The sequence below is a fragment of the Ceratotherium simum genome, chromosome 25 (assembly GCF_057802395.1).
Source record: "Ceratotherium simum simum isolate JZ-2026a chromosome 25, ASM5780239v1, whole genome shotgun sequence".
NCBI classification, from domain to species: domain Eukaryota; kingdom Metazoa; phylum Chordata; class Mammalia; order Perissodactyla; family Rhinocerotidae; genus Ceratotherium; species Ceratotherium simum.
In genome coordinates this window covers 39,799,693-39,821,813 of record NC_141924.1, presented here as the reverse complement: position 1 = coordinate 39,821,813, position 22,121 = coordinate 39,799,693, and the positions used below count along the sequence as shown (strand labels likewise).

The 22,121-nt window shown below is 34.9% G+C and overlaps 1 protein-coding gene across 4 annotated transcripts in view; it reads left to right on the top strand.

Moving 5' to 3' along the window:
- Window positions 1-22,121, top strand: part of PTPRQ (protein tyrosine phosphatase receptor type Q) — a 243,829-nt gene that overhangs the window by 26,455 nt on the left and 195,253 nt on the right. For 3 of the 4 annotated variants that reach the window (XM_087449140.1, XM_087449138.1, XM_087449137.1), the window contains 6 exons: window positions 1,355-1,452; window positions 11,241-11,406; window positions 12,464-12,724; window positions 19,687-19,847; window positions 20,651-20,762; window positions 21,423-21,649. In XM_087449140.1, coding sequence (XP_087305266.1) covers window positions 1,355-1,452; window positions 11,241-11,406; window positions 12,464-12,724; window positions 19,687-19,847; window positions 20,651-20,762; window positions 21,423-21,649 — 1,025 coding nt within the window. Of the gene's footprint in view, window positions 1-1,354; window positions 1,453-11,240; window positions 11,407-12,463; window positions 12,725-19,686; window positions 19,848-20,230; window positions 20,314-20,650; window positions 20,763-21,422; window positions 21,650-22,121 lie in introns of those variants that run through there. The other variant, XM_087449141.1, reaches the window with a different exon arrangement.

Here is a 22,121-nt window from a genome sequence, read left to right as displayed (position 1 = left end):
ATCCCTATCATCATGGTTGTCACCATCGTTGGTAACATCATCACATTGAATGCTTGTTGTGTCAGGCACTTTGCTAAGCATTTTCTATGCTTTATATCATATAACTCTCAATGACAACCTTTATTCTATCAATCATGACGAGATGCATATTTTTTACAAATGAGGAAACTGAGGCTTAATAGAATTTCAGTAGCTTCTACAAGATGACAGAGATTTGGTCCCACATTTTCTTGACATGAAATTCTCTCCTTGTTACCATTGTGCTTCAGTAGAAAGGCCACTATGTTATAGGAAGGACTGACTACCCATTCTTGGCTCTGTCACTTTGAACAAATCATTATTCTATTTGAACCTCAAGTTCTTCGTTTCTACGCTGAGTTTAATAATATCTTCTATATTTTAAGACGTTGCTGCTTTGGCTGTGTTTTCCCAGACAAGGCTGGTAACTTTTTTTTTCCTGCCCTTCCCACTTTGCATTTTGACTTTTGTCTTTTACCATATATTAATAATTTTTGGTCTTTTTGTACCTCCCTTTTTTTTCCAAGTCACCTCAAATCCATTTGGAAGTAGAGGAAATATTAATAAATGTACCAAATAGAGCCAAAATATATTATGGGAATATGGGGAATAATAAATTAATTCTAGTTGAAAGGGAATATGCATCACAGAAAGCCAGAATTAAAAAGATTGTGCATCAGCGATGCAGGCTTAAATCTACCACTGAGCTGAATTCTAATAACCTTAAATCAATATGTAAGTAGGGACAAAAAAAAAATCTCATGGAAAATTTGAATTTTAGAGATGAAATTATTCCAATAAAATGTTAATATTACATTTGTTCAAGTTAAGGAAAGCAGTGCAACAGTTCAATTTGAAATATAAATTAGGAATAGAGACATGTTACTGACTTGAAAAATAAGTTCCTAGAACCTTCTCAGATAAAATGTTTAAAGGGAAAAGGAGTTTGTGAGCTTAGGTAAGGGGAATAGATATATCTCTTACTTTATGCAGTGAATAAAATTGTAAGTTAAAAATCCCAATTGCAATAATTTCATACTGAATTCTGCTGTAAGAAAAATAAATGTGAAAATCCATAGTTTATATAATTTTATTGTGGATAGAGGCCTTCTGGAAAATTCTTTTTTCTCTCCCACCATAGGATGAGGAAACTGAGACTTAGGGCAAATAGCTTACACAAGATCACATAGTGCTAAAAGTGACTAGGAAAACCTAGGTGTCCTGTCTCTCTCCCATAGTGTCACAGTCAAGGTTATCAGTCCAGTATATATAACATAATGGTAGAAAAAATATTTTTTTTAAGATATCATTACTGTGCCTTATTTTGTTGCCCTAGATCCAGACCCACCATCAGATTTGCTGATTTTTGGGCAGGAAGAAAACACAATATATTTATCTTGGAAACTCCCACAAGGAGGCTTTGAAAAGTTTCAGGTAAAGAACAGTGCTGCTATCACACAACCTTGATGTTTATCGAGGTCTCTAGTTCACTCCTTCTTTCTGTCTTTCATTTTACATTAATAGTTTTAGAAATTATGGTACCCATCCTTTAACATAAGATTTTCCTCCAAAGCAGTTTTTCTATTTAATGCTTTAAAAGTACAAAGTTGTCATGAGAGGTGTTCAAATTTAAGTAAAAGCTGATACGTGGCTTTAAATGAGTTTGGATTTTCACTAGAAATAGATATTTGCATACATAGTGCAAAAAACAATGACTAAAGGAATGATGGTGCTGGAGGACAGTGCTTCTGTGACAACACTGGCCAGAACAAAGATTCCAGAAGTTAAAGCTGGGTGATGTACCACAGGCTCCCTTCAACCTCCTCCTAGAGATTTAGTTAAGAGTGGAGACTTCTGGTCCAGAAAGTAGGAGAGTAAGATGTAGAGGAGCCACTTTTCACTGTGTCTGTAAGGTAAATGTGAACATTTTCATCGCTTTTCATTGTTACTATAACCTGGCATCATGTGAGGTTATTATACACACCCTACATCCTACATTGTATCATTTGCACAGAGAGTAAGCTTCTGGGGACAACACTACTGTTTTGTTTTTTATGGGGGTAAATAATTTTTCCATACTTTCACAGTGGTAGGAGACAGTAATTTTAGTTATAAATAACAGAAAACAGCCTGAAATAGTTTAAGCAGTAAAGAAAAATTTATTGGGTCAATACAAGAGTGCCTCATGGAGACCAAGGAAAAGAATACAACTGGGTGTTGAGAAGAACTAGAATCAGATATTTAAGGCCATTGAGAATCCAGGAATTATTTTCTTTCTGTTTGTCTACATCTTTCTGCTCATCTGCCTTAGTTTTAATTCTTTCTTCTAATGACCAACTTTCTCTCTTAAGCAATCCATGTGGTGAGTGGAAGAATGCCATATATAACTTCCAAGTACAGATGATGCATTATCAGCCACAGAGAAAGATAAATTCTCCCTAAATTCCCAAGGAAGGAACTGTGATTATTCCAAGTTGGATTAGACACCCAGTCCAGTTCCAGGCAACTGTGTTTGCAGGTTCCGTGTCATGTAGAAATGGTAGCCACAGGTCTGTGGGCAATGGGGATTATAAAAAGAGTCATTAGAATTTGGGCAGATACAACAAAAGGTGGTTCCTGTAAATAAAAAGTTGTAGAGAGTTTAATAATTTACAGAATTGATGCAGTCTAAAAGGAATCAGAGCAATAAAATTATCAGACACTTGAAATGAACTAAATGGTACATCTGGGTTTTATATTTGAGTATGAATTTCTTAACAATTAAGGTCCATAGGAGAAACAAGATAATAATTGTTATATGACAGACATAAAAAGAATCCACATTTATTTATAGTACCTGGTACTAAAGACAAAGAGGGATGTGGTAGGCAGAATAATGGCCTTCCAAAGATGTACCAGAATGTGGAATACATTACATTACATGGTAAAGGGGAATTAAGGTAGCAAATGGAATTAAGTTTGCTAATTAGCAGGTTTTAAAATAGGGAGATTATAGTTTATCTGAATGGGTACAGTGCAATCACAAGGATCCTTAAATGTAAAAGAGGGAGGCAGAAGAGAAAGTGTCAGAGTGATGCATTGTGACAAAGATGGAAGGTGATCATAAGCCAAAGAATGTGAGCAGCATCTAGAAGCCAGGAAAGGTTTTTTTTTCCTGTATGGATGGGGTGTTGAAATATTATTGTCCAAGTTTTCTGATTAATTAACTTATTAAAAGGATAGATCTTAGGAATCTATATAAATGAAAAGTTAAGCACTTTGAATATCTTTCTGATAATATTAGTATTCTAGGCCAGCTCTTGACCACAATTTGATAGTAGTCAATTAATGGTTGAGTTCTTCAGGAAGCGACTGTTTAGGAGATGGTCCATGCTGCTGGATAAAGTAAGAGCGATTGGATTAAGATATGATTTTTAAGGGAACCAAATTATCATTCTGTTTTCTCTTGAGACTAAACTATTCTTCTACCTAAAATCAACCCCTACTGTAAAGTTTCCTCTGTCCGCTTGAACAATAGTGTGCCATCAGGACCACCAGTGTTTTATAGTTTCTTTGGTGTTTAAACAATGATAGCTATAGCATCATTGAATATGGTATTATGCATATATTAAATATACTACATAATTATTATATAGTATTATGTATATATTAAAATTCTACATTAAAATAATCATGTGGTAAGCCTGCCTTCTGGTTTGTGCAGTTACAATATTTTTAAACCTACTTAGACTATCAAACTTTAGCTTCCATTTGGTAGCTTCACAACAAAAAAATAAATTATGTCTATCAATATATTGACATAAGGCATTTGCAAATATATGTGTGTATATATATACACTAATCACTAGTTAGTAGATATATGTATCTTAAACTTATACTTAAGTTTAATATATTTAAATATATATTATTACATATAATTAGTATATTATATGTATATGTATAGTATATTATTAGTATATGTATAATATATACATATATAGAGAGATACTATTAAGGGTCTATCTTTAAGCCTTGTATAAAGGCTTCTAGGGGCTCCCCACTGTCTATCTGATAATATACATAGGGCTTAGTGTGTTCTTCAGAGCCAGATAAAGAATAACTCCAACAGCCTCTATCTTCTATTTTTCCTATACCCTATATTTCAACTAAACTGTATTGCCTACCATTATCCACATATTTTGTGTTTTCTCAACTCTGTTCTCTGGTCATGTTGCCCTTTCAACCAGAATACATTCTCTCCCATGTTTTTTCTTGGACAATTCTTCCAGACCCTGCTCAGATATCATTCTCTCCGTGAAAGCTCCTTGAACACCGTTTATCTATCTCGCGTACCAGATATTTTAGTGTCATTCTTGACTCCTCTCTTTCCTTCATGTCCATGTGTACTTGTTCACTGCATCCTGAGGATTCCAACTTAGAATTCTTGTGCAAATCCTTCCCTTCCTTTCCATTTCCATTTTCTCTGCCTCAGTTCAGTTCCTTACCATGACTGTTGGCTCCCGGAGTCTTACCCCCAGGATCAAGCTGACCTTCAGAGGAGTCCTTCTAAATCTGTTGAACCATCATCTCATTACCTTTCCCTACACTCATCTTAAATTCCAGACTCATATTGTAAATATGTTAGACGTCTTACTCTTTCTTTTCTTGATCGTACATATTCCTTTGAGATTCATCCCTGCGGGATTTTTGTCTCTTTGAAATGTTCATTTATGTATTTTTCACTCTCACCATTTTTTTGAGGATGGCTTCCCCAGCTATTTCTAAAAATAGTTATTTACTCTTTTCTCTGACCCACCCAACTTTACATTCGAGTCCTTGTCATAGCGTTTATACAATATACTTGTTTTGATGTCTGCTCAGAAGCAGACCTGATTGCCCAACAGGAATTTCTTTGGATGTCAAAGCAGATGATACAACATGCTCGGGTATGACTAAGAATATAGTGCATTTAGTATTCACAACAAATTGAGGCTTCCCAGAAGGGGACAGGCTTATGTAGGAGTCCAGTAGACAGGGAGCAGATGGAAGGGAGGAGGGGTTCTGGTTTTTATTGTGGTTAGAGGGTGAGTTGGGTGTGGCCTTCCTGGAGGGACTAGAGGCTGTACTGTTTGAAATTTTCCTCTGAGCTCAGAGGCAGGTGTAACTAGGGCCTTTTCATTCTGGTTGCCCAGATGTGAGGTAGGCTGGAAAGAGGGGTAGGGATCTAAAAGTTGTCAACAGACAAACATAAAAAATGGAGTTAGCCTCTTTATTACAATGCTTTAATTATCTATAGTTTAAGATTAGAAAAAATAAGGGAGATCTTTTTTTAAGGATGAGGGTATTATATATGCCAAAGTTGAGTTGAAAGAATCCTAGAACAGAAACAATTTCATTGTTAACAAATTCAACATTCAACATTCGAAGAATTAATTCCTTCAACAACCTTGTTTTCATGGTGTTTACATTCTAGAAGAACTGCAGATATGAGAAAGATAATCACTAGAGCAACAGCTCCAAAAAGACTAATGGGGGTAATATCAGGTCTCCAAAATTCTCTAAAACCAAAAGGAAGGAGGGTACCATGTGTTAGAGGTCTGGTTGATTACCAAGGCAAATTTCAAAAGGAACCGTCTTAAACAAATAAAATCTTCAGTTGCTAAGTATTGTCAATTCCACTACTACAACATAAATTCCACTTGGCTTTCAAAGGGTCCTCAGAAAACCAAACTATCTAAAAGTTCTCTACCAATGTGAAATGATGGCGTCTGTGTGGCATGCAAGGTCGTTAAAGTCTATGTCATAGACAGCATAAGAACACAAGTATCTTGTATTTCTCTTGTGATTAGTGGACATCAACTTCAGTCAATTTGTTGTCTTTTTTCAGAAGAAGAATTAAGCTCTTAGCTCTTGATAAACTTATGCAAAATGTTCTGCTAATAAATTTCATAATAGGGTTTGCTTTACCAAACAGAAATCTTTATTTTGTTTTGCCCAGCATTCTGAGAGTTCAAAAGACAAGGAACATTTATTAGTATGGACAAACTGTGCAATTCATTTAAAACACTGAATATTTGTTCTAGTTAGTAATCCTCTGAAACTACTGGATTGCTGGCTTTCTTTTCATGAGGATTTGGAGTGCAAAAAGATTTATATCCTTTAAAAGAATCTCAGAACTGTAAGGGAATTGAAGATATAATCTATTCCAAGCATGAAAATAAACATTGACTTGCATATTTAAGACCTAAAAAAATTCAATGTGAACTTAGAAAAAAATCAAATAGTTGACACAGAATATCTATGGAGGTTTGCCATTTCCTTTCTTACACCTTTCCACTGTTTTTTATGAACTCTGAGTGATGTTATAGCCCAGTACTGTCCAACAGAAATATAATGTGAATCACAAATGAGAGCCGTATGTGTGATTTTAAATTTTCTAGTAGAAACATTAAAAAAGTAAAAAGAAACGAGTGAAATTACTTTTAGTAATGTATTTTATTTACCCCAATATATTAAAAATATTACATTAACCAATATAAAAATCATTAATGATATATTTTACATTATTTTTTCATACTAACTCTTCAAAATCTAGTGTCTGTTTTATGCTTAAAACACATCTCAATTCAGACTAGACGTGTTTGAAGTACTTAATAGCCACACATGACAAGTCGCTATCATATTGGACTGCACAGTTACAGAGAGTGACTGTTGTCTGGATTTAATGTTAAGGGGGAAGAATGGCAAAAATTGGCCTATCAGTGCCCAGTTCAAATCCCATTTCTTTCTTGAAAGCCTCTCTGATCCCATCATCAGGAAATGACATTTCCTTGCACAAAGCTTTTATGAAACTTCCTTTAATCTTTTCTGTGTTACTTGTAACATGGTATCTTTTATTGTTATTATTGACGTACATGTGCTGGCATCCCTATGCCATTTTCTTGAGGAGGCTTTTAGCTCTCTTGATGGGTAGAGTTCCACAGTTACTATGTACTGAATAAAGCAGCATTTCCTTTATTTGTCCGTAGTTTCTTCCTTCCAGATCTCATGAGTTAGCCTTCTAATACGATGCAATTTTGATATACATGCCTATGTTCAGTTTTCCTGTCATTTTACAAGGTGTGGTAGGCAGTATGGTGGAATGAAAAGATCAAGGCTCTGGATTTCTTGCTTTGAATGCCATTTTCACCTCTACTGTGAGACCTTGGGCCAGTTTTTATGCTCTTTGGTCCTGTTTCCTCATTTGTCAATGAAGATTATTGTTATTCTATAGAATTGTTGAGGGAATTTGATGAGATCATGTGTTTGGCAAACACTCTGACGTGTAAGTTCCGTGAGGGCAGGCCTTTTGTCCACTTTGATCACCATTTGGTGTCCTTAATGAGATCAGTATCTGACATATAGTAAGAATCAATAAACAGTTTAATGAGTGAATGATTTAATTACTAGTTTTCATGGTTTACATTTCACAATCAAGGAAGCTTAATTTTAATGTGAATCTCTCCCTTGCCACACAGCAATCAGAATGCTCTTTCTTAAAAGTAAAATAAAATATATCATTCTTGTGCTTAAAAGATTCCTTACCATGGCTTTCAAGGCTCTCTCTTTCTCTCTTGACCCCATCCCTACTCCTCCCAGTCTTTCCCATCTCAGGAAAGGACACTGTACTGAAATCACTTGCTCACTTATCTTCGATTCTTCCCATTCCCTCATCCCTCAATCCACCAGCTGGTTCTGCCACTTCTGCCTTTAAACAGATCCTCATGTGTCCACTTCTCTTGATCTCCACTGCATCACTCTTGTCTTAGTCACTATCATTTCTTACCCAGACCAGCAACCTAGGTGACAGATGATAGTCTCTCACCTCCTAACTGGTCTCTCTGTTTCTGTTCTTGATTTCCTTACAATCCAATTTCCACATAAAACAGCCAGAGAGAGAGAGAGAGAGAGAGAGCTGTTAAAAACATAGTGTCTCTCTCATTGGTTTAACACCCTCCAGTAGATTTCCATACTCTTCAAATAAAATCTAAACTCCTTACCATGGTCGCCAAGACCTCACCGGATTGGACCTTCATCTAACTATCCTGGGTGCTTGGTTACTACGTTGCAACCATATTTGGCTCTCTTTCTGTTCCTCAAGCATGCCAAACACATCCCCATTATGAGGTTTTTGTGCTTGACATTCATTTTGCATGGATATCTTGCCTCCAGTTTTGGTTGACTTTTCCCTATTATTGAGTTCTCAGCTCAAATATCATCTCCTCATCTCCTCCCCTAATTACCTAATCTAAATAAAATTGCCCTTTCTATTCACTCTATGGTGTAGCTGATTTGTCTTGTTCATTTATTTATTGAGTTGCTCATTGTTAGGTGCCACCACTAGAATGTAACTTTCCTACGATCAGAAGCCTTTTCTATCTTATTTACTCCAATGTTCCTAATACCTAGAATAATGCTTGCCCTGTAATAGGTTCTCAATAAATATTTGATGAATAAATAAAACTTTACATACTAGTGTTCCCATATATGATTGGGATGATTATGGAGGGAAGATATCAATACTGAACATAGTTATCAGGAAAGGATTGAACTTGAGATGAACTTTCAGTAGTGGATAGGATTCGGACTCGTGGAAAAGAGAAGATATTCTACACTAGCAAGTTCACAAAGTCAGGAGTGAGCATTCAGTTTGTCATTTGTAAATGTCATTCAATGATAGGGGCATCTTGAATAATAAATCATTCATGAAAAATTGTATCTTTTCTAGAATGATTCAATTCATTCCTATATTCAGTGTAGCTATTCTCTAGTGAAAATTTTAAGCATTTTTAATGTTAATTGTGAAAGATCCACATTTTTTACCCTTGTCTGTCTGTTCTAATTCACATATATCAAGGCAAATGCCCAAAGGAATGATCTTTCCTTGGAGTTAACTAAGGCCAAAAAATTATTTGTTGTCAGGTAATATATATAACTGTAGAATTACTTTTTACTATATTTATGTGAACACATTTTTTTTCAGAGATTTAAATTACGTATCTGTTATTAAGTAAAACTTCTTTTAAGAAATCATGTTGATTTTAGAATTCAGACTATTTTTATTAACTATATTATATCACTAATGGTTATACTAGTCTTTCTCAACCAATTAGACTATTAGTTAAATTTTAATGAGTTAAGCAACAGTATCTTGGTTGCTTAGCAAAGTGTACTTGCATAATTGGGATCATTTTCCTAATGATTTAAAATTAATCATCCCTGATCTTCAAACTATGCTTTAAAAGTAGAAATAAAGCATGAATTATGTTTTCTTCTATTGCTTTCTATTATGCATACGTAGTCCACACAGTTTGGGAAACAAACAAACAAACCTCTATTTTTAAAATTGCATTTAAAAAAATTTACACATTTTCATCATTAGATCACTACAGACAATTTATTTTTCTTCTACCCCTTCATTAATGCCTTAATATGACTATTGGTATGTCTGATTTTAGCACTCCATTAAGATTATATTCTTCCATTGTTACATAGTACTCTCTCTACCATACTTTTTCATACCAGAAGTTCTCAGCATTCTACTCACTCCTCTATCTTTCCATATGCCAGACAAGCAAGGTAATTGTCCATAACACCTTATAAATCAATAAGCAATGATATGCTTATAGGCCTTATGATTATCTTCCTTCAGTAACAAAACACTCTTACCACAAGAGAGGGGTAAACACATCTGCCTAGGAAATTTGTTTTTCTGACCCCTACCACATCACAATTGTTTTTTAAAGCATAATAAAGTTTAAATAATTTATAAAATTAATGTGATTACTTTCGTTTAGATATCTTTTTTTCTGTTTTACAAACATGAAATATGGAGTAAAGCAGAATAAAGATTTTTATAAGTAGCCTTTAGTGAATAAAAAAATGTCCAAGGTATTAGGACTATCAGACTACTCCACTGAAATGTCTAAAGGCAATGCTAATTCTCAAAGCTTTAGTGAATAATTGATTGGCCCAGGTTATGATGAAAGATGGACTGGCATAGAGTGTGACATTTATCATTCACTCACTTAACAAAAAATTGGAGTGCCTTCTCTATTCTAGGTGTCTATTTCTGTTGTTCTCTTTCTTGCTGTTTTTTCCCACTCCCCTAACTAACACTGACTGGCTTCCAAGGACATCTGTTTAACAGTCCCCCAAATACTGGTTCTCTCCTGAGGCACATGTGTGAGTTCTCTGGAAGGCCCAGGGGGTTATCTCCACTGCCCACTTTCTTGACTCCCAGTTCTGGCTCAGTCTTTTCCAGCTCCTCTCAGCTTTTCCCTCGCGCATTATATCCCACTGCTTTGTGCTGCTGGGGTCTGTTTGCACAGAGGCCAGCCCTCTTGGTGGGGGTACTGGTAAGATGGCTTAAGTCGACCACTCTCTGTGGTCATACTTGACCCATGGGAGACTCTGGAATCTTTGTCAGGGCAAAGCTGGGTGTACAAATTGCTCTACAACTCTTTTCTTGGCTCTGCTCTCTCTTTCTTATTTCTTTTTTCTCTGATCAACCAGGAAGATGAGCAGGAAGTCTGCTGCCTAAGTATATGTCCAGCTAGGAGGTGTCATTCGCTTTAGCAGGCACCCTCAATTTATGGTAGTGACACACATGAGGCCTTCCTTGTTTAGCTGGAGTGTGGAGTGTGGGCGGAAGCACCCTATTTCCTTTTTCCTTGGGCAGCCACGGAAAGCCGTGGTATTCTCCATGAGGTCAGAAACTTGGGACTTCAATGATTCCTGCTTTCTCCACCTTTAGTCTTCTGCTTACATGGAGTTGGGAGAGTGGGCACGCAATTTTACATAACAGTTTTTGTTTTCACATGACCCACATGAAAAGTCCCATTCATTATGTGGTATATCTATTATAAACATATACACATATAAATCAGAATATACATGTGCATATATACATACATATACATATGTGTATGTAGATATATAAATGAAATGTACAAACAGTTTGAGACTGTTTGTCTTTTAGTGCATAAATTTCTGAGTCAGTCCACTACGCTTGTTACTATGTGAATCTCACTAAAAGTTATTTAGCCTGAACTAGCCCCAAATTACTCCCTGGTGAAGACAGGAAGGATCACAACCCCCACCTTGCCGTATTAACTTACGTGAATGCAACCAGTACAGAGTTGGTGCTAAATAAATCCTTTTTAAATCATGAAAAATATAAATCTCTCTCTCTCTTTCTCTAGATATCCTACTATAAGACATCTAGAAAGGAAAAACTACATCAAGTAATTGTTTATGGCAACAAAGCCAAAGTAAAGAATTTGACTCCGGGTGTGGACTACACGTTTCATGTGAAGACAGTTAGAGGCAAAGATTACAGTGTATCTGTAATGAAAAAAGTGACTACAAGTAAGGAAATAGAAATAAAATCTTTGCTTTATAGTTTTATAAGATTTGAAAGTATTTTGGCTCAGCATAATTAAAGCTATTTTAGAACATAATGCCTGATAATTAAGGAATAATGATGATCATAAGAATATGATTAAGAGAACTCTCAAAAAACATGTGAACTTTAAAAGAAAGTCTTTGTATGTCTAAATGTATTGGGAACTACAGAGTTTTTTAATAATCTGAAGCCAACATGTATGTGTATATATATGTATGTATATATATCACATCGTACATACATATATATGCATACATAAATCATATATATACACACAGATGTTATATATAATACACCATAATGATATAAACACAATTCATTTTCTATGAAGTAGGGGTTTGGTAAGCAGAGAACCTCTATCTTCTTTTCCCTCATGTTCGTAAATTCATTGTAAATCAGTTTCATAATGTTCAGGGTGAGGTGGAGTAGTAGTATTTGTTACCAACAATGCTTGTGAAAATTTTTGAGGTCTACAGGATCCCCTCTCAATGGAGACCAAATGATAATGCAAGAAACAACATTACCTCCACTGATGAGTGGATTAAAAATGCAGCGATATAGGAATGCTAAAAACTTTGAAGTAACCAGAAGAACCACATTTGAAAGTGCCTTTACTTCTGTCCCTCACTCCCTTTCTAACTTATTTGTTCTATTTCATCTTCATTTAACATCTAACTATCAGCTAGGTGGTAGCTAACAAACCTGTGATTATAACGTATAAGGATACTCTGGTTATGAGCACTCAGGAGGCAAAAGTCTAAAGGAAGGACTATTGGGAGTGATTTATGACTGATTGAGGAAAGATAATTGGGAACTAGGGAGAATTTTATTGTGCCACTTATATTAAAACTCATATATAATATCCTATTTCTCTATTTGCAGAGCTGAACATGTAGGATGTTATACATGAATACATTCAAGGATTATTACATGGATTTTTAAATTATATTATTGATGTTTGCTTTATTTTTACATATATATGTGTAATTTTTATTTACATATAATTTCCTTATTCAATAGAACCATCTAGGATCTGTGGCTTAACATTAAAAGATGTGAATACTTCTTCTGCATATTTAACATGGAATCCAACAGAGACCAACTTCACCCATTACAAGATTTATATATCAAACAGAACATTTGCAAAAGAATATCTTATCTGGGGAATGATGACTGAGCACACAGTTACAGATCTGACTCCTGGTGGAATATACAACATCACAGTACATAGAGTGAGAGGCAGTGTTGAAGGATCTGGCACACTTATCAGAGTTGTGGCAGGTATAGAAATTCTTTTTGGTATTTTAAAATTTATATTTATGTTGCACATTGTACTGTTCAAGATAAAATTGCAAAGCATTTTTTTGAAATTTGAAAATGTACAGTCTATAGACTATTTCAGAGGGTAAAGATACTCATTTCACTGGGATATTCTGAGGATTTTTGATATAACATATGTACAATGTAAATTTGATAAAACAGTAGCTGGCACATAGCCAGTGCTCAATAAATGTAGCTAATATTATATGTGGTTTCACATCAAATTAGAGGTCCAGGTAGTGAAATTAGGTAATTGATTGGGGGATCATCCATTCTCCCAAAAACTTTGTCTTTGATATCATACTGTGTGCTATACACATGAAAAAGCATAGTCTTAGGATGCACAGAGAGTAGTCAAGAATAGAAGCATGCAAACACATAGTAGAAGTCAAATTCGTAGATGAAGCAATGGAAATATGTTAAAACTTATTGTGGTTGCACAGAAAAGGGAATAATCAGCTCCACAGCAGGGAGGGAGAAGGTTCTTTGAACCTGGTAAGGTTTGTAAAAGGATAAGGAATTTCCTAATCAGATTAGATGACATGTGGGGTGTGTGGAAAGGAGGACTGACAGAGAGAGGGAACAATCTATGCAAAATTATGGAGGTGTATTTGTGGAATTGTAAACAATTGGGTCTTGCAAGATCTTGTTGTTTTCATATAAGAGGAAAACAAAATCCTATTCTGAATAATTTAAAGCACCATTTTTAAGTCCCCAAATGAAGCTGTGAAACCTATTAATATTGTAAATTTTTCAAAAGAAAACAAGGTTGCAGCTGTAACTCATGAGATTACTCTTAAGAGATCTTTAAGGCTGTGGATTTGACAGATAACTCAAAACAGACGTATGATAATAACTCTGTCTATGGACATTTGTTATGTGTGTCACATACTGTATTAGTTTCTTATTGCTGCTGTAACAAATTGCTACAAGTTTAGTGGCTTAAAATAATACAAATTTGTTATGTCATAGTTCTGTAGGTCATAAGTCCAATGTAGATCTCACCAGGCTAAAATCAAGATATTTGGAGGTCTGTGTTCCTTTCTGTAGGTTCTAGGGGAAAATTCAATTCTTTGCTCATTCAGATCACCTGCAGAATTCTGTTCCTTGTGGTTGTAGGACTGAGGTAACTATTTCTTTGCTGACTGTCAGCTGAGAGCTGTTCCTAGCTTTAGAGGATGCCTCATTCCTTGATTTGTGATCCTCTTCTTCCGTATTCAAAGCCAACAAAGAGGGTTGAGTTGCACTCATGCTTCAGTTCTCTCTGGTCTTTTTTCCCCATCATGTGTAACTCTTCTGTCTTTCTCTTCCACTTTTAAGGGCCTATGTGATTAGATTGGGCCCGTCTGGATAATCTCAGTTGATCTCCCTGTTTTTAGGTTCATAATCTGCAAAGTCCCTTTTGCCAAGTGTAACATAGCCACAGGTTCCGTGGTTTAGCATGTAGGCGTCTTGGAGGCCATTGTTCTCATATCACACACACTATTATTCTACATGTGATATATATGTGATAATGCAAAACAAGCAATGAGTTTAGAATTTGTATACCAGCTTACTCCTGGATTTGATGCTTATTAGCTAAGTACTATTGGGCAGGCTATGTAGTATCTTTAACCATCAAGTTATAGTGAAATTTGAGTTAGAGGATCTCTGAGATCCCTTATGGCTCTTAAACACTCTATTACACCTTGTATATTTTCATACTATTTATATATAGAGACTGTACATCTTTACTATTTCTTAAAAAGTACATATGTTAAATCATGTATTGAATGTCTTTTTCTTCAGAGTGCTATGATAGGTAAAATACAGAATCAAACACTTTAAAACTGGAGCCACTCTAGAAGTTTTAGTCTCTGGCAGGGTTTCTTAACCTCAGCACTATTGACATTTCTTCTGGATGATTCTCTTCTGTGGGTATCTGTCCTGTGTATTGTGGGATATTTAGCAGCATCCCTGACCTGTACCCACTATATATCAGTAGGATCCTCTTAATCACGAAAATCAATTTTTTCTTTAGAAGTCCCCCAAGTCCAGAAATTGCCAGAAGTTGACAAAATTACAACTGGCCTATGGTAAACATTGATATATGTAGTTGGAGAGAAAGATCAAATAGACCATTGAGCAAAGATTGAGAAAAATTGTGATAAATAAAATGTTTTGCTTATGTACAGGTAAAAGAGATAGTGTAGTTAGTGTGAGTGACAGGATTTGCTCACTTAGAATTTGGTCAGAGGAAAAAGAGACCAAGGTAATGTCAATTAACTTGTCAGGAAACTTTCATGAAATATGTAACGCTTTTAATTAAAGAAGAGAGCACTTTGTGAAATAGTAGGAACTTGATGTTCTGGTTGTATAGCATGGTTTAAGGGACGGTTTGAAAGATTCTGGTTGGTAATGGAAGTCACTGTTAGAGGAGAACAGTGCTTTGGGAGGTGAGTTGATAAGAGAAAATGGGAAAGGATGGTAATCTAGGTTTCCTGATGGAGTTCTCTGGAGCAGAAATAGATCTTGCTGCCCCACATTTTATAAAGAAGAGAGTGGTGATAACAGAACAATGCTAGTGGAGCACTGAGTGGATATGAGGAGGGGGCTAAAGCTAAGAAATGAAAAAGAGGTAACATCGTGTTTTTGCTAAGAGATACCCAGGGTTTACAGAGAAAGATAGCAGAAATAACAATAGCTATTAATCAGAGCTTACATTTACTACGCTCTTATGTTCAAGCTACTCTTCTACGCACTTTGCATGTATTAACTTATTTTATTCTCACAACAATGTGTGGGGTAGCAGTATTATTATCTCCATATCTATGATGCCAGTAAGGTATAGAAAGGTTAAGGATTTTGCCTAAAGTCTTATTTACGTGGCAGAGCCAGGATTTGAATCCAGTAATCCAGTTCCAGGGCCTGTGATCAGTGCCTGTAACAAAAGTTGATTTTTAGACCCTTGTGGTATCCAATATGATGCTGACTTATTAGAGGATGTTTATTTTCTTTATAATTTATATGTAGCCCATTTCCAAAATATGAGGTAGCTATAGATACTTGATAAATCTATGTTGCCTTGACACAGAACATATTTAGATGAAGTCCCTTCAAATTAAATTGGGAGTCACTTCAAATAATAATCTTAGACTTGAAAGGAATATTATAGATAATCCTGTTTAGTGCTTAAATCCTCTCTAAAGTGTTCATTAATTCATTTAGGATTTTTTGGTCTGCTGTTATTTATAAGCCACTTTGTAAGGGTTAGAGGGGTGCAGTTATCATGAGGATTGAAACTGAGTGCTGAAGCTATTGCTCCTGGGTCTAAATCCTGGCTCTGCCACTCACCTGTTGGCTTTGAGTCCTTGGTGAAGTTACCTAAATTCTTTATTCCTCGGTTTTCTCTTTTTTAAATGGTGATAATAATAGTATCTGCTTATGAATTGTTACGACTGTTAAATAAAACACTGTGTGAGTGTGCTAGGCAGAGTGCAGAGTGTGTCATAAACTTATTAAGAGTTAGTTCTTATTATTTTGCATGTCTTATGCATGAGTATGTCATCAGTCATAGTATATATTACACCCAACTTATGATTTAATCATGAAAAGATTTAAACGTGGTACTCAAAACTTATATAGTGTTGGTACATAGGAAGTATAAATAAAAGTTAATAAAAATGGCAAGGAAATGTTTTGAGTCTTTGTATTTTATGTAAAAATATCTGTCCATTGTAGGCTTTTGTTTTCTTGATATTGTTTGGATAGCTTTGTGCAACTTTTTTGTGAATATTCTGAGATATGTAACGTTTGGTCTCACTTTGTTTATAAGCTTTAAGAGTCGGAATCTACCAAGAAGCTTGCTATGTATCTTGCTCGTCCGTTTTGAATCTCTTCTCACTCTCTTTCTCAAAGGTTAATGTACCATTAGTTTGTATCAGAATTTTGTTTTTGAGGTCCTCTCAACTCTTTTGAGCTATTTTCCTTTATAGATATCAATCATGGGATCATATTTCTGTTTTCTCTCAGCTTCTCAAAATGCAGTTTAGGTAAATTTACTGAAATGCCAAGGGGAAAAGTTGAGAGATGCTCTAGAGCTGCACTTTCCAATACGTAGTGATTAGTAACATGTAAGTTTTGAGCCTTGAAAGGTGGCTAGTCCAAATTCAGATGTGCTGTAAGTGTGAAAGACACATGGGATTTCAAAGATGTAGGAGGAAAAAAAGTAACTATCTCATTAATAATTTTATATTGATTATATGTGAAGTGACGTTTTAATATGTTGGGTTAAATTAAATATGCTATTAAAATTAATTTTAACTATTTTTACTTTTTTAATGTGGCTCACATTATATTTTTATTGGACAGTGCTGCTTTAGAGAATCACAAGACACATATTTAAGCATATTTAAGGCTTATGTTTTTATGATATCTCTATCTTATGATTGAGATATCCTGCAATAAAAAAAGCTGTTTAAATTAAAAAAGGAATTATTTGACAAAGTGGTTTGATCACAGGACATCTATTAAATTCTAAGGATTTAGGTTCCTGAGGATTAAATTTTGGGAAATTCTGGTCTAAAAAAATATCCAACTAAGCCTAGAATTCCTTTTTCTAGCCCTAATTAAATTGAACATAATGTAGTATTTTTTCTCTTAGAACTCCAAACATAGGTACCTCACAATCTGATTTTTATTGGTTTGTAACAATCAGGTTGAGAGTAATATTTTTGCTTCATGTTTTCCTACCTTTTGAGAGATTAAATTCCATGAAGGGCAAATCATGTATTCATTATAGAGTTTACTTTCAGTTAGTTGACTCTTCCAGCTCACGTCCAGGAAGCTGCGCTCTTTCACAACAGCCTAAGCATTGCTCCATCTCTCCAGAGAGAAGGGAGGGCAGCCTCCCTTCTCTCTGCCCAGACCACCACAGTATCCTACTCATTGGCCTCATGCTGCCATTTTGCCTCTCTCCAATTTGTATACCATATTCTAGAGTAATCTTTTAAAATAATAAATAAAGTCATATTGCATTCCTGCTTAAAATTCTTTAATGCTTTCCATTGCATTTGGGGAAAAAATATCTAAAATCTTTATTATGGCCTGCATAATCATCAGACTTTTCTTCTTTCTTACTTGATCCTGAAACCCAGGCTGACTTTTCTTGGTTACTCTAAGTCATGCGCATTTCCAGGGCTTCTATTTATTCTGCTTTGAAAGGTCTTTACCAAACTGTCCCGAAGCTTCCGGGCCTTCCCTCTTGATCAGATTGGCAAATTTCCAGACGAATATATTCTTCCTGCTCTTGGTGAGACATGCTTCATCCTTAGCCAAGATTTCTTCAGTGTGTAATCTTAAACCACAGTCTAGGAAACTATATCCTATCTCACTACCATCCCAGTGAGCAGCCCTTCACTTCTTCTATCTTTATTTTTCTTCCAAAGTCTCATCTCAGGTCTTTTTCTAGTTTCTTGCCTAAGACTTCACAGATATTAAGTACTTTCTGAGATTCTTGAAGAAATAGTATTAGCCTTCACATAAGTCAGTAAGTGTGAGTAGAAGTTGCTTGGACTTTTGTCACATTAGACTTTTGTCTATTTTCATGTGGGCTGGTGAGGATAATGAAGCTCTTCTCTCAAGCTTGAGAATACAGAATGCAGAATGACCCTGGAAAAATGCCAGCAGCTATGCACAACAAAAGAATTCTACCTATCACAAACTGGCTATTTCTCTGATCTTTCACCTTAGGTTTACAGTGTTTTTAAAGAGTTATTATAAAACTGCAGTGCTCACTATGTGGACAATTTGGAGATGATGCCAAGAGAATGCTTATATCTTTGAAGATGTCATGGTGGAAATTAATTGATCAATATTAGCTTTGGGTCCTAGGGAGAAGGTTATATTATAAGCATTAAAGGAACTTTTCAAGGGAGATAGAGGAAAACCATTCTAAATGTAATCCTTCCCCTCCAAAAAATACAACAAGAAATTGACCTGTTATCTTAAGATTTCTATTTTATGCAATGTGCCGTACCAGTTTTGTTAGGAACTGTGCATTTTATTTTTTCTGTATATCCAATTGCAAATCATCCTTGATAGTGGGGGGGTGTTTAAAATGATAAATGGAGTTCAATGACTAGTTCCAGAGTCCTTTCTTTTGGAAATAGTGTTAGATTGGGTCTTGTATCAGGTATGTTTTTCACATGCTTGGCTTCATAATCTCTCTCCCTCCCCCTATATTGTGTGTCTGGAATCTGCACTAAAGATAAGGCAGAGTGCAGACCTGACTCATTGGCAAACAAGCAGAATAACTTTATGTAGAAATCTCCCTTCAAGGAGGTACAGGCAGCATAAACAAAACTTTGGAAAGAGTGGAAGCAAAGATAGAAAAATATGGTGGAAATGGCTAGGACAGTTAGTACTTATTGTTTAAAAACTATCATATTTCATTTCCAATATGAAAACTTATCTTCTCTTTTAAAGAAACCCCTAACTAAATATTCATCAGAAATGCTCACCCTTTAAAAAATTTGGCAGATTTTGGTTATATTTTTTTTCCCAATTATCTTCTGTTTGGTAAATATCCAGGTAAATAATTGGATAAACAATTTGTACTTTGCTTTAAAAGATTCAATTTTTCAGTTAGAGCATAAGCTTTAAAAAACAATCCGGTCAACTAACAGATTTTAGTAGGTGAGGAACATCCCAGAAACAGATACATAAATTGATATATTTTTTCTGATAATTAAACTTAAAAACCAGATATTGTTCAAGAAATACATTCCTACGTAGCTACATGTGGCTAGAGATAATTTAAAGGACTCAGTCCTTTCTAATAATGTGGTTATTTTAAAACATGACTCTTAGACTATCGATTTTCATTTTTTCTTTGAAGAGTCAGCAGAATGACTCTATTTTAAACCTCTATTTTTCAATATCAGAACCGGAAAAACCCGAGAAACTTGAAGCCTTCAATATTTCTGCACATTCCTTTTCTCTGCACTGGAGCCTGCCCTCCGGCCATGTGGAAAGGTTTCATGTGGATCTTGTTCCTGACAGTGGCTTTGTTACTATCAAAGATCTTGGAGGTGGAGAGTATCAGGTATAGTTTTCATTATCATATTTGCTGAGCCAACTTGTACTTATATTTGGTCCTAATAGGAAAGTTCTTTATGAAACTCATCTGCCATGAGAACTTACTCCTTGGAGAGCTTTTAAAAGCATAAGATGAAGACAAAAACTCTGATGCCAAATTGATGAGTGTAAGTTTCAGCATCAGTGGACTGTTACCTTAGCAACGTCTATGCCTTTTTTTTTTTAAACCTACCCTGAACCTACAGCCAGCCATCCAAGGGTTCATGAATAGTTTAACAAAGAAAGGGCAGAGCTATTGAGTAATCCAGGCTCATTAATTGTGTACTTGCCAAGAGGATCTGTCTTTAAATCATTAATGCAGGCAACATTTCTCTCTAGAGCCATCAATGTGATTCCACAGCCTGAAAAATGTAATAATGATGGATTTTCTTATCATTTTTCTTTTACTTTTTATTGGAACTTCAGAGACACAGGTATTTCATATACACTATTAAAAAACCAGGGCTAAGCAATGGGCTATAGATTTCTTAAGACTCTTAAATAGTTGTTTCTTGTGACAGTGAACTAGGATAGATAGAAATACTGATTTAGCCTTTGATAACAGTATGTTTTGTAAGTTTTTATTATATGTTGTTTGGTAAATAGTCATGTAATATAACAAATTTATATTTTACAATAATGTGGAATGTATTGTGATATTTTAAACCGTGCAGAGTTATACAGTGAAGTGTTGCTTTAATTTTGATTATGATAGATTTATTATTTTAGCTTTCCAGGATTTAACACAATGATTTGTTTTTGGTGTTCTAGGTTGATGTTTTCAATGCTGTTCCCGGTACTAGGTACGACGTAACCATCTCTTCCATTTCTGCTACAACATACAGCTCACCTGTTAGTAGAATAGTGACAACGAATGTGACAAGTGAGTATATGTTTTCTATTACCTTCTTGTATGAAGTATTTGGAGCCAGTATAAATCTATTGGCTGCAAAAACTTATATTGACAATATGTGCATTATATGCGTGAAAACAGTTTAGTAACTGAAGCAAAATGGAAACTTAAGAAAGTGATCTGTTTAGAACTTGTGTTCCTTTGCTTTGAAAGAGAGAAGATAATTACTTTATACTTGTTTGTGAAATGGGTCGGAGAGACTGTCAATGGTAATATTTAAATAATACAGAGCCATGAAAATAAACTCACTACGCTTGCTCTGGAAGAAATATTCAGTTTGTAAGATTTTTTCTTGTTTTCTTAGTTTTTCTGTGTAAGCCTTGCATCAAGTAAGTTTCTTTTTTAAAAATGATTTGGCATTAAAAGTATATTTGGCATGTAGTATTTAGTAACATTCCATTTTTTACATTCTTATAAAAGAATGTTTTTGGTATTCCCCAAAGCATTTAATCTTTTTTTTTTTTTTCTTTTGGTAGCAAAGTCTAGGGATGATAAACTCACATTTAAGAGACTTGTCTTTGAGAATTTCAAAAGTCTACATTTGTAAATACTTTTGTTACAAATGGTTGTGAAAATATAATAATTGTTCGACCTTTTAACAACATGAGATTTTTTTTTTTTGTTACATAGAACCAGGGCCTCCAGTCTTCCTAGCAGGGGAAAGAGTTGGATCTGCTGGGATTCTTCTCTCTTGGAATACACCACCTAATCCAAATGGAAGGATTATATCTTACATCGTGAAGTATAAGGAAGTTTGTCCATGGATGCAAACAGAATATACACAAGTTACAGCAAAGCCAGACAGTCTGGAAGTTCTTCTTACTAACCTCAATCCTGGAACAACGTATGAAATCAAGGTAATTATTTTGTAAATAATTAGTATTAAAATATTTAATCCATCTTAAAAGTGAAGGAGGTTTTTCCACCGGTCAAGCCTTTGCAAGTGAATGCAGCAGGTGACTGAAGAATGATCATCTGAGTCGTTGCCTCAGTGCCCGTTTGGGCTTTTAAAACTTGAACAAATGTTGTAATCTCTTTTCACTTTTATGTCTATATAATTTTTCTATTTTTAAAAATCATTAATTTAATGACTCTAAATACATAAATCAAGTTTAAATTAAATAATTTAGGCTTTATAAGTGAAAATATTCTACTTTTTCATGAAATTTAAAATTATCTTTATTTTTCTGTTAATCCTGTTGTATTTCTCATGTCTGTTATTGAAATTTTGTATAATGGTTCAAGAGTTTTTAAAAAGCCAGTTTCTCAAAGAACAATGCTTTCAGTTCAGTTTTATTCAGCAAATATTTCCTGAGCACTTACTATGTC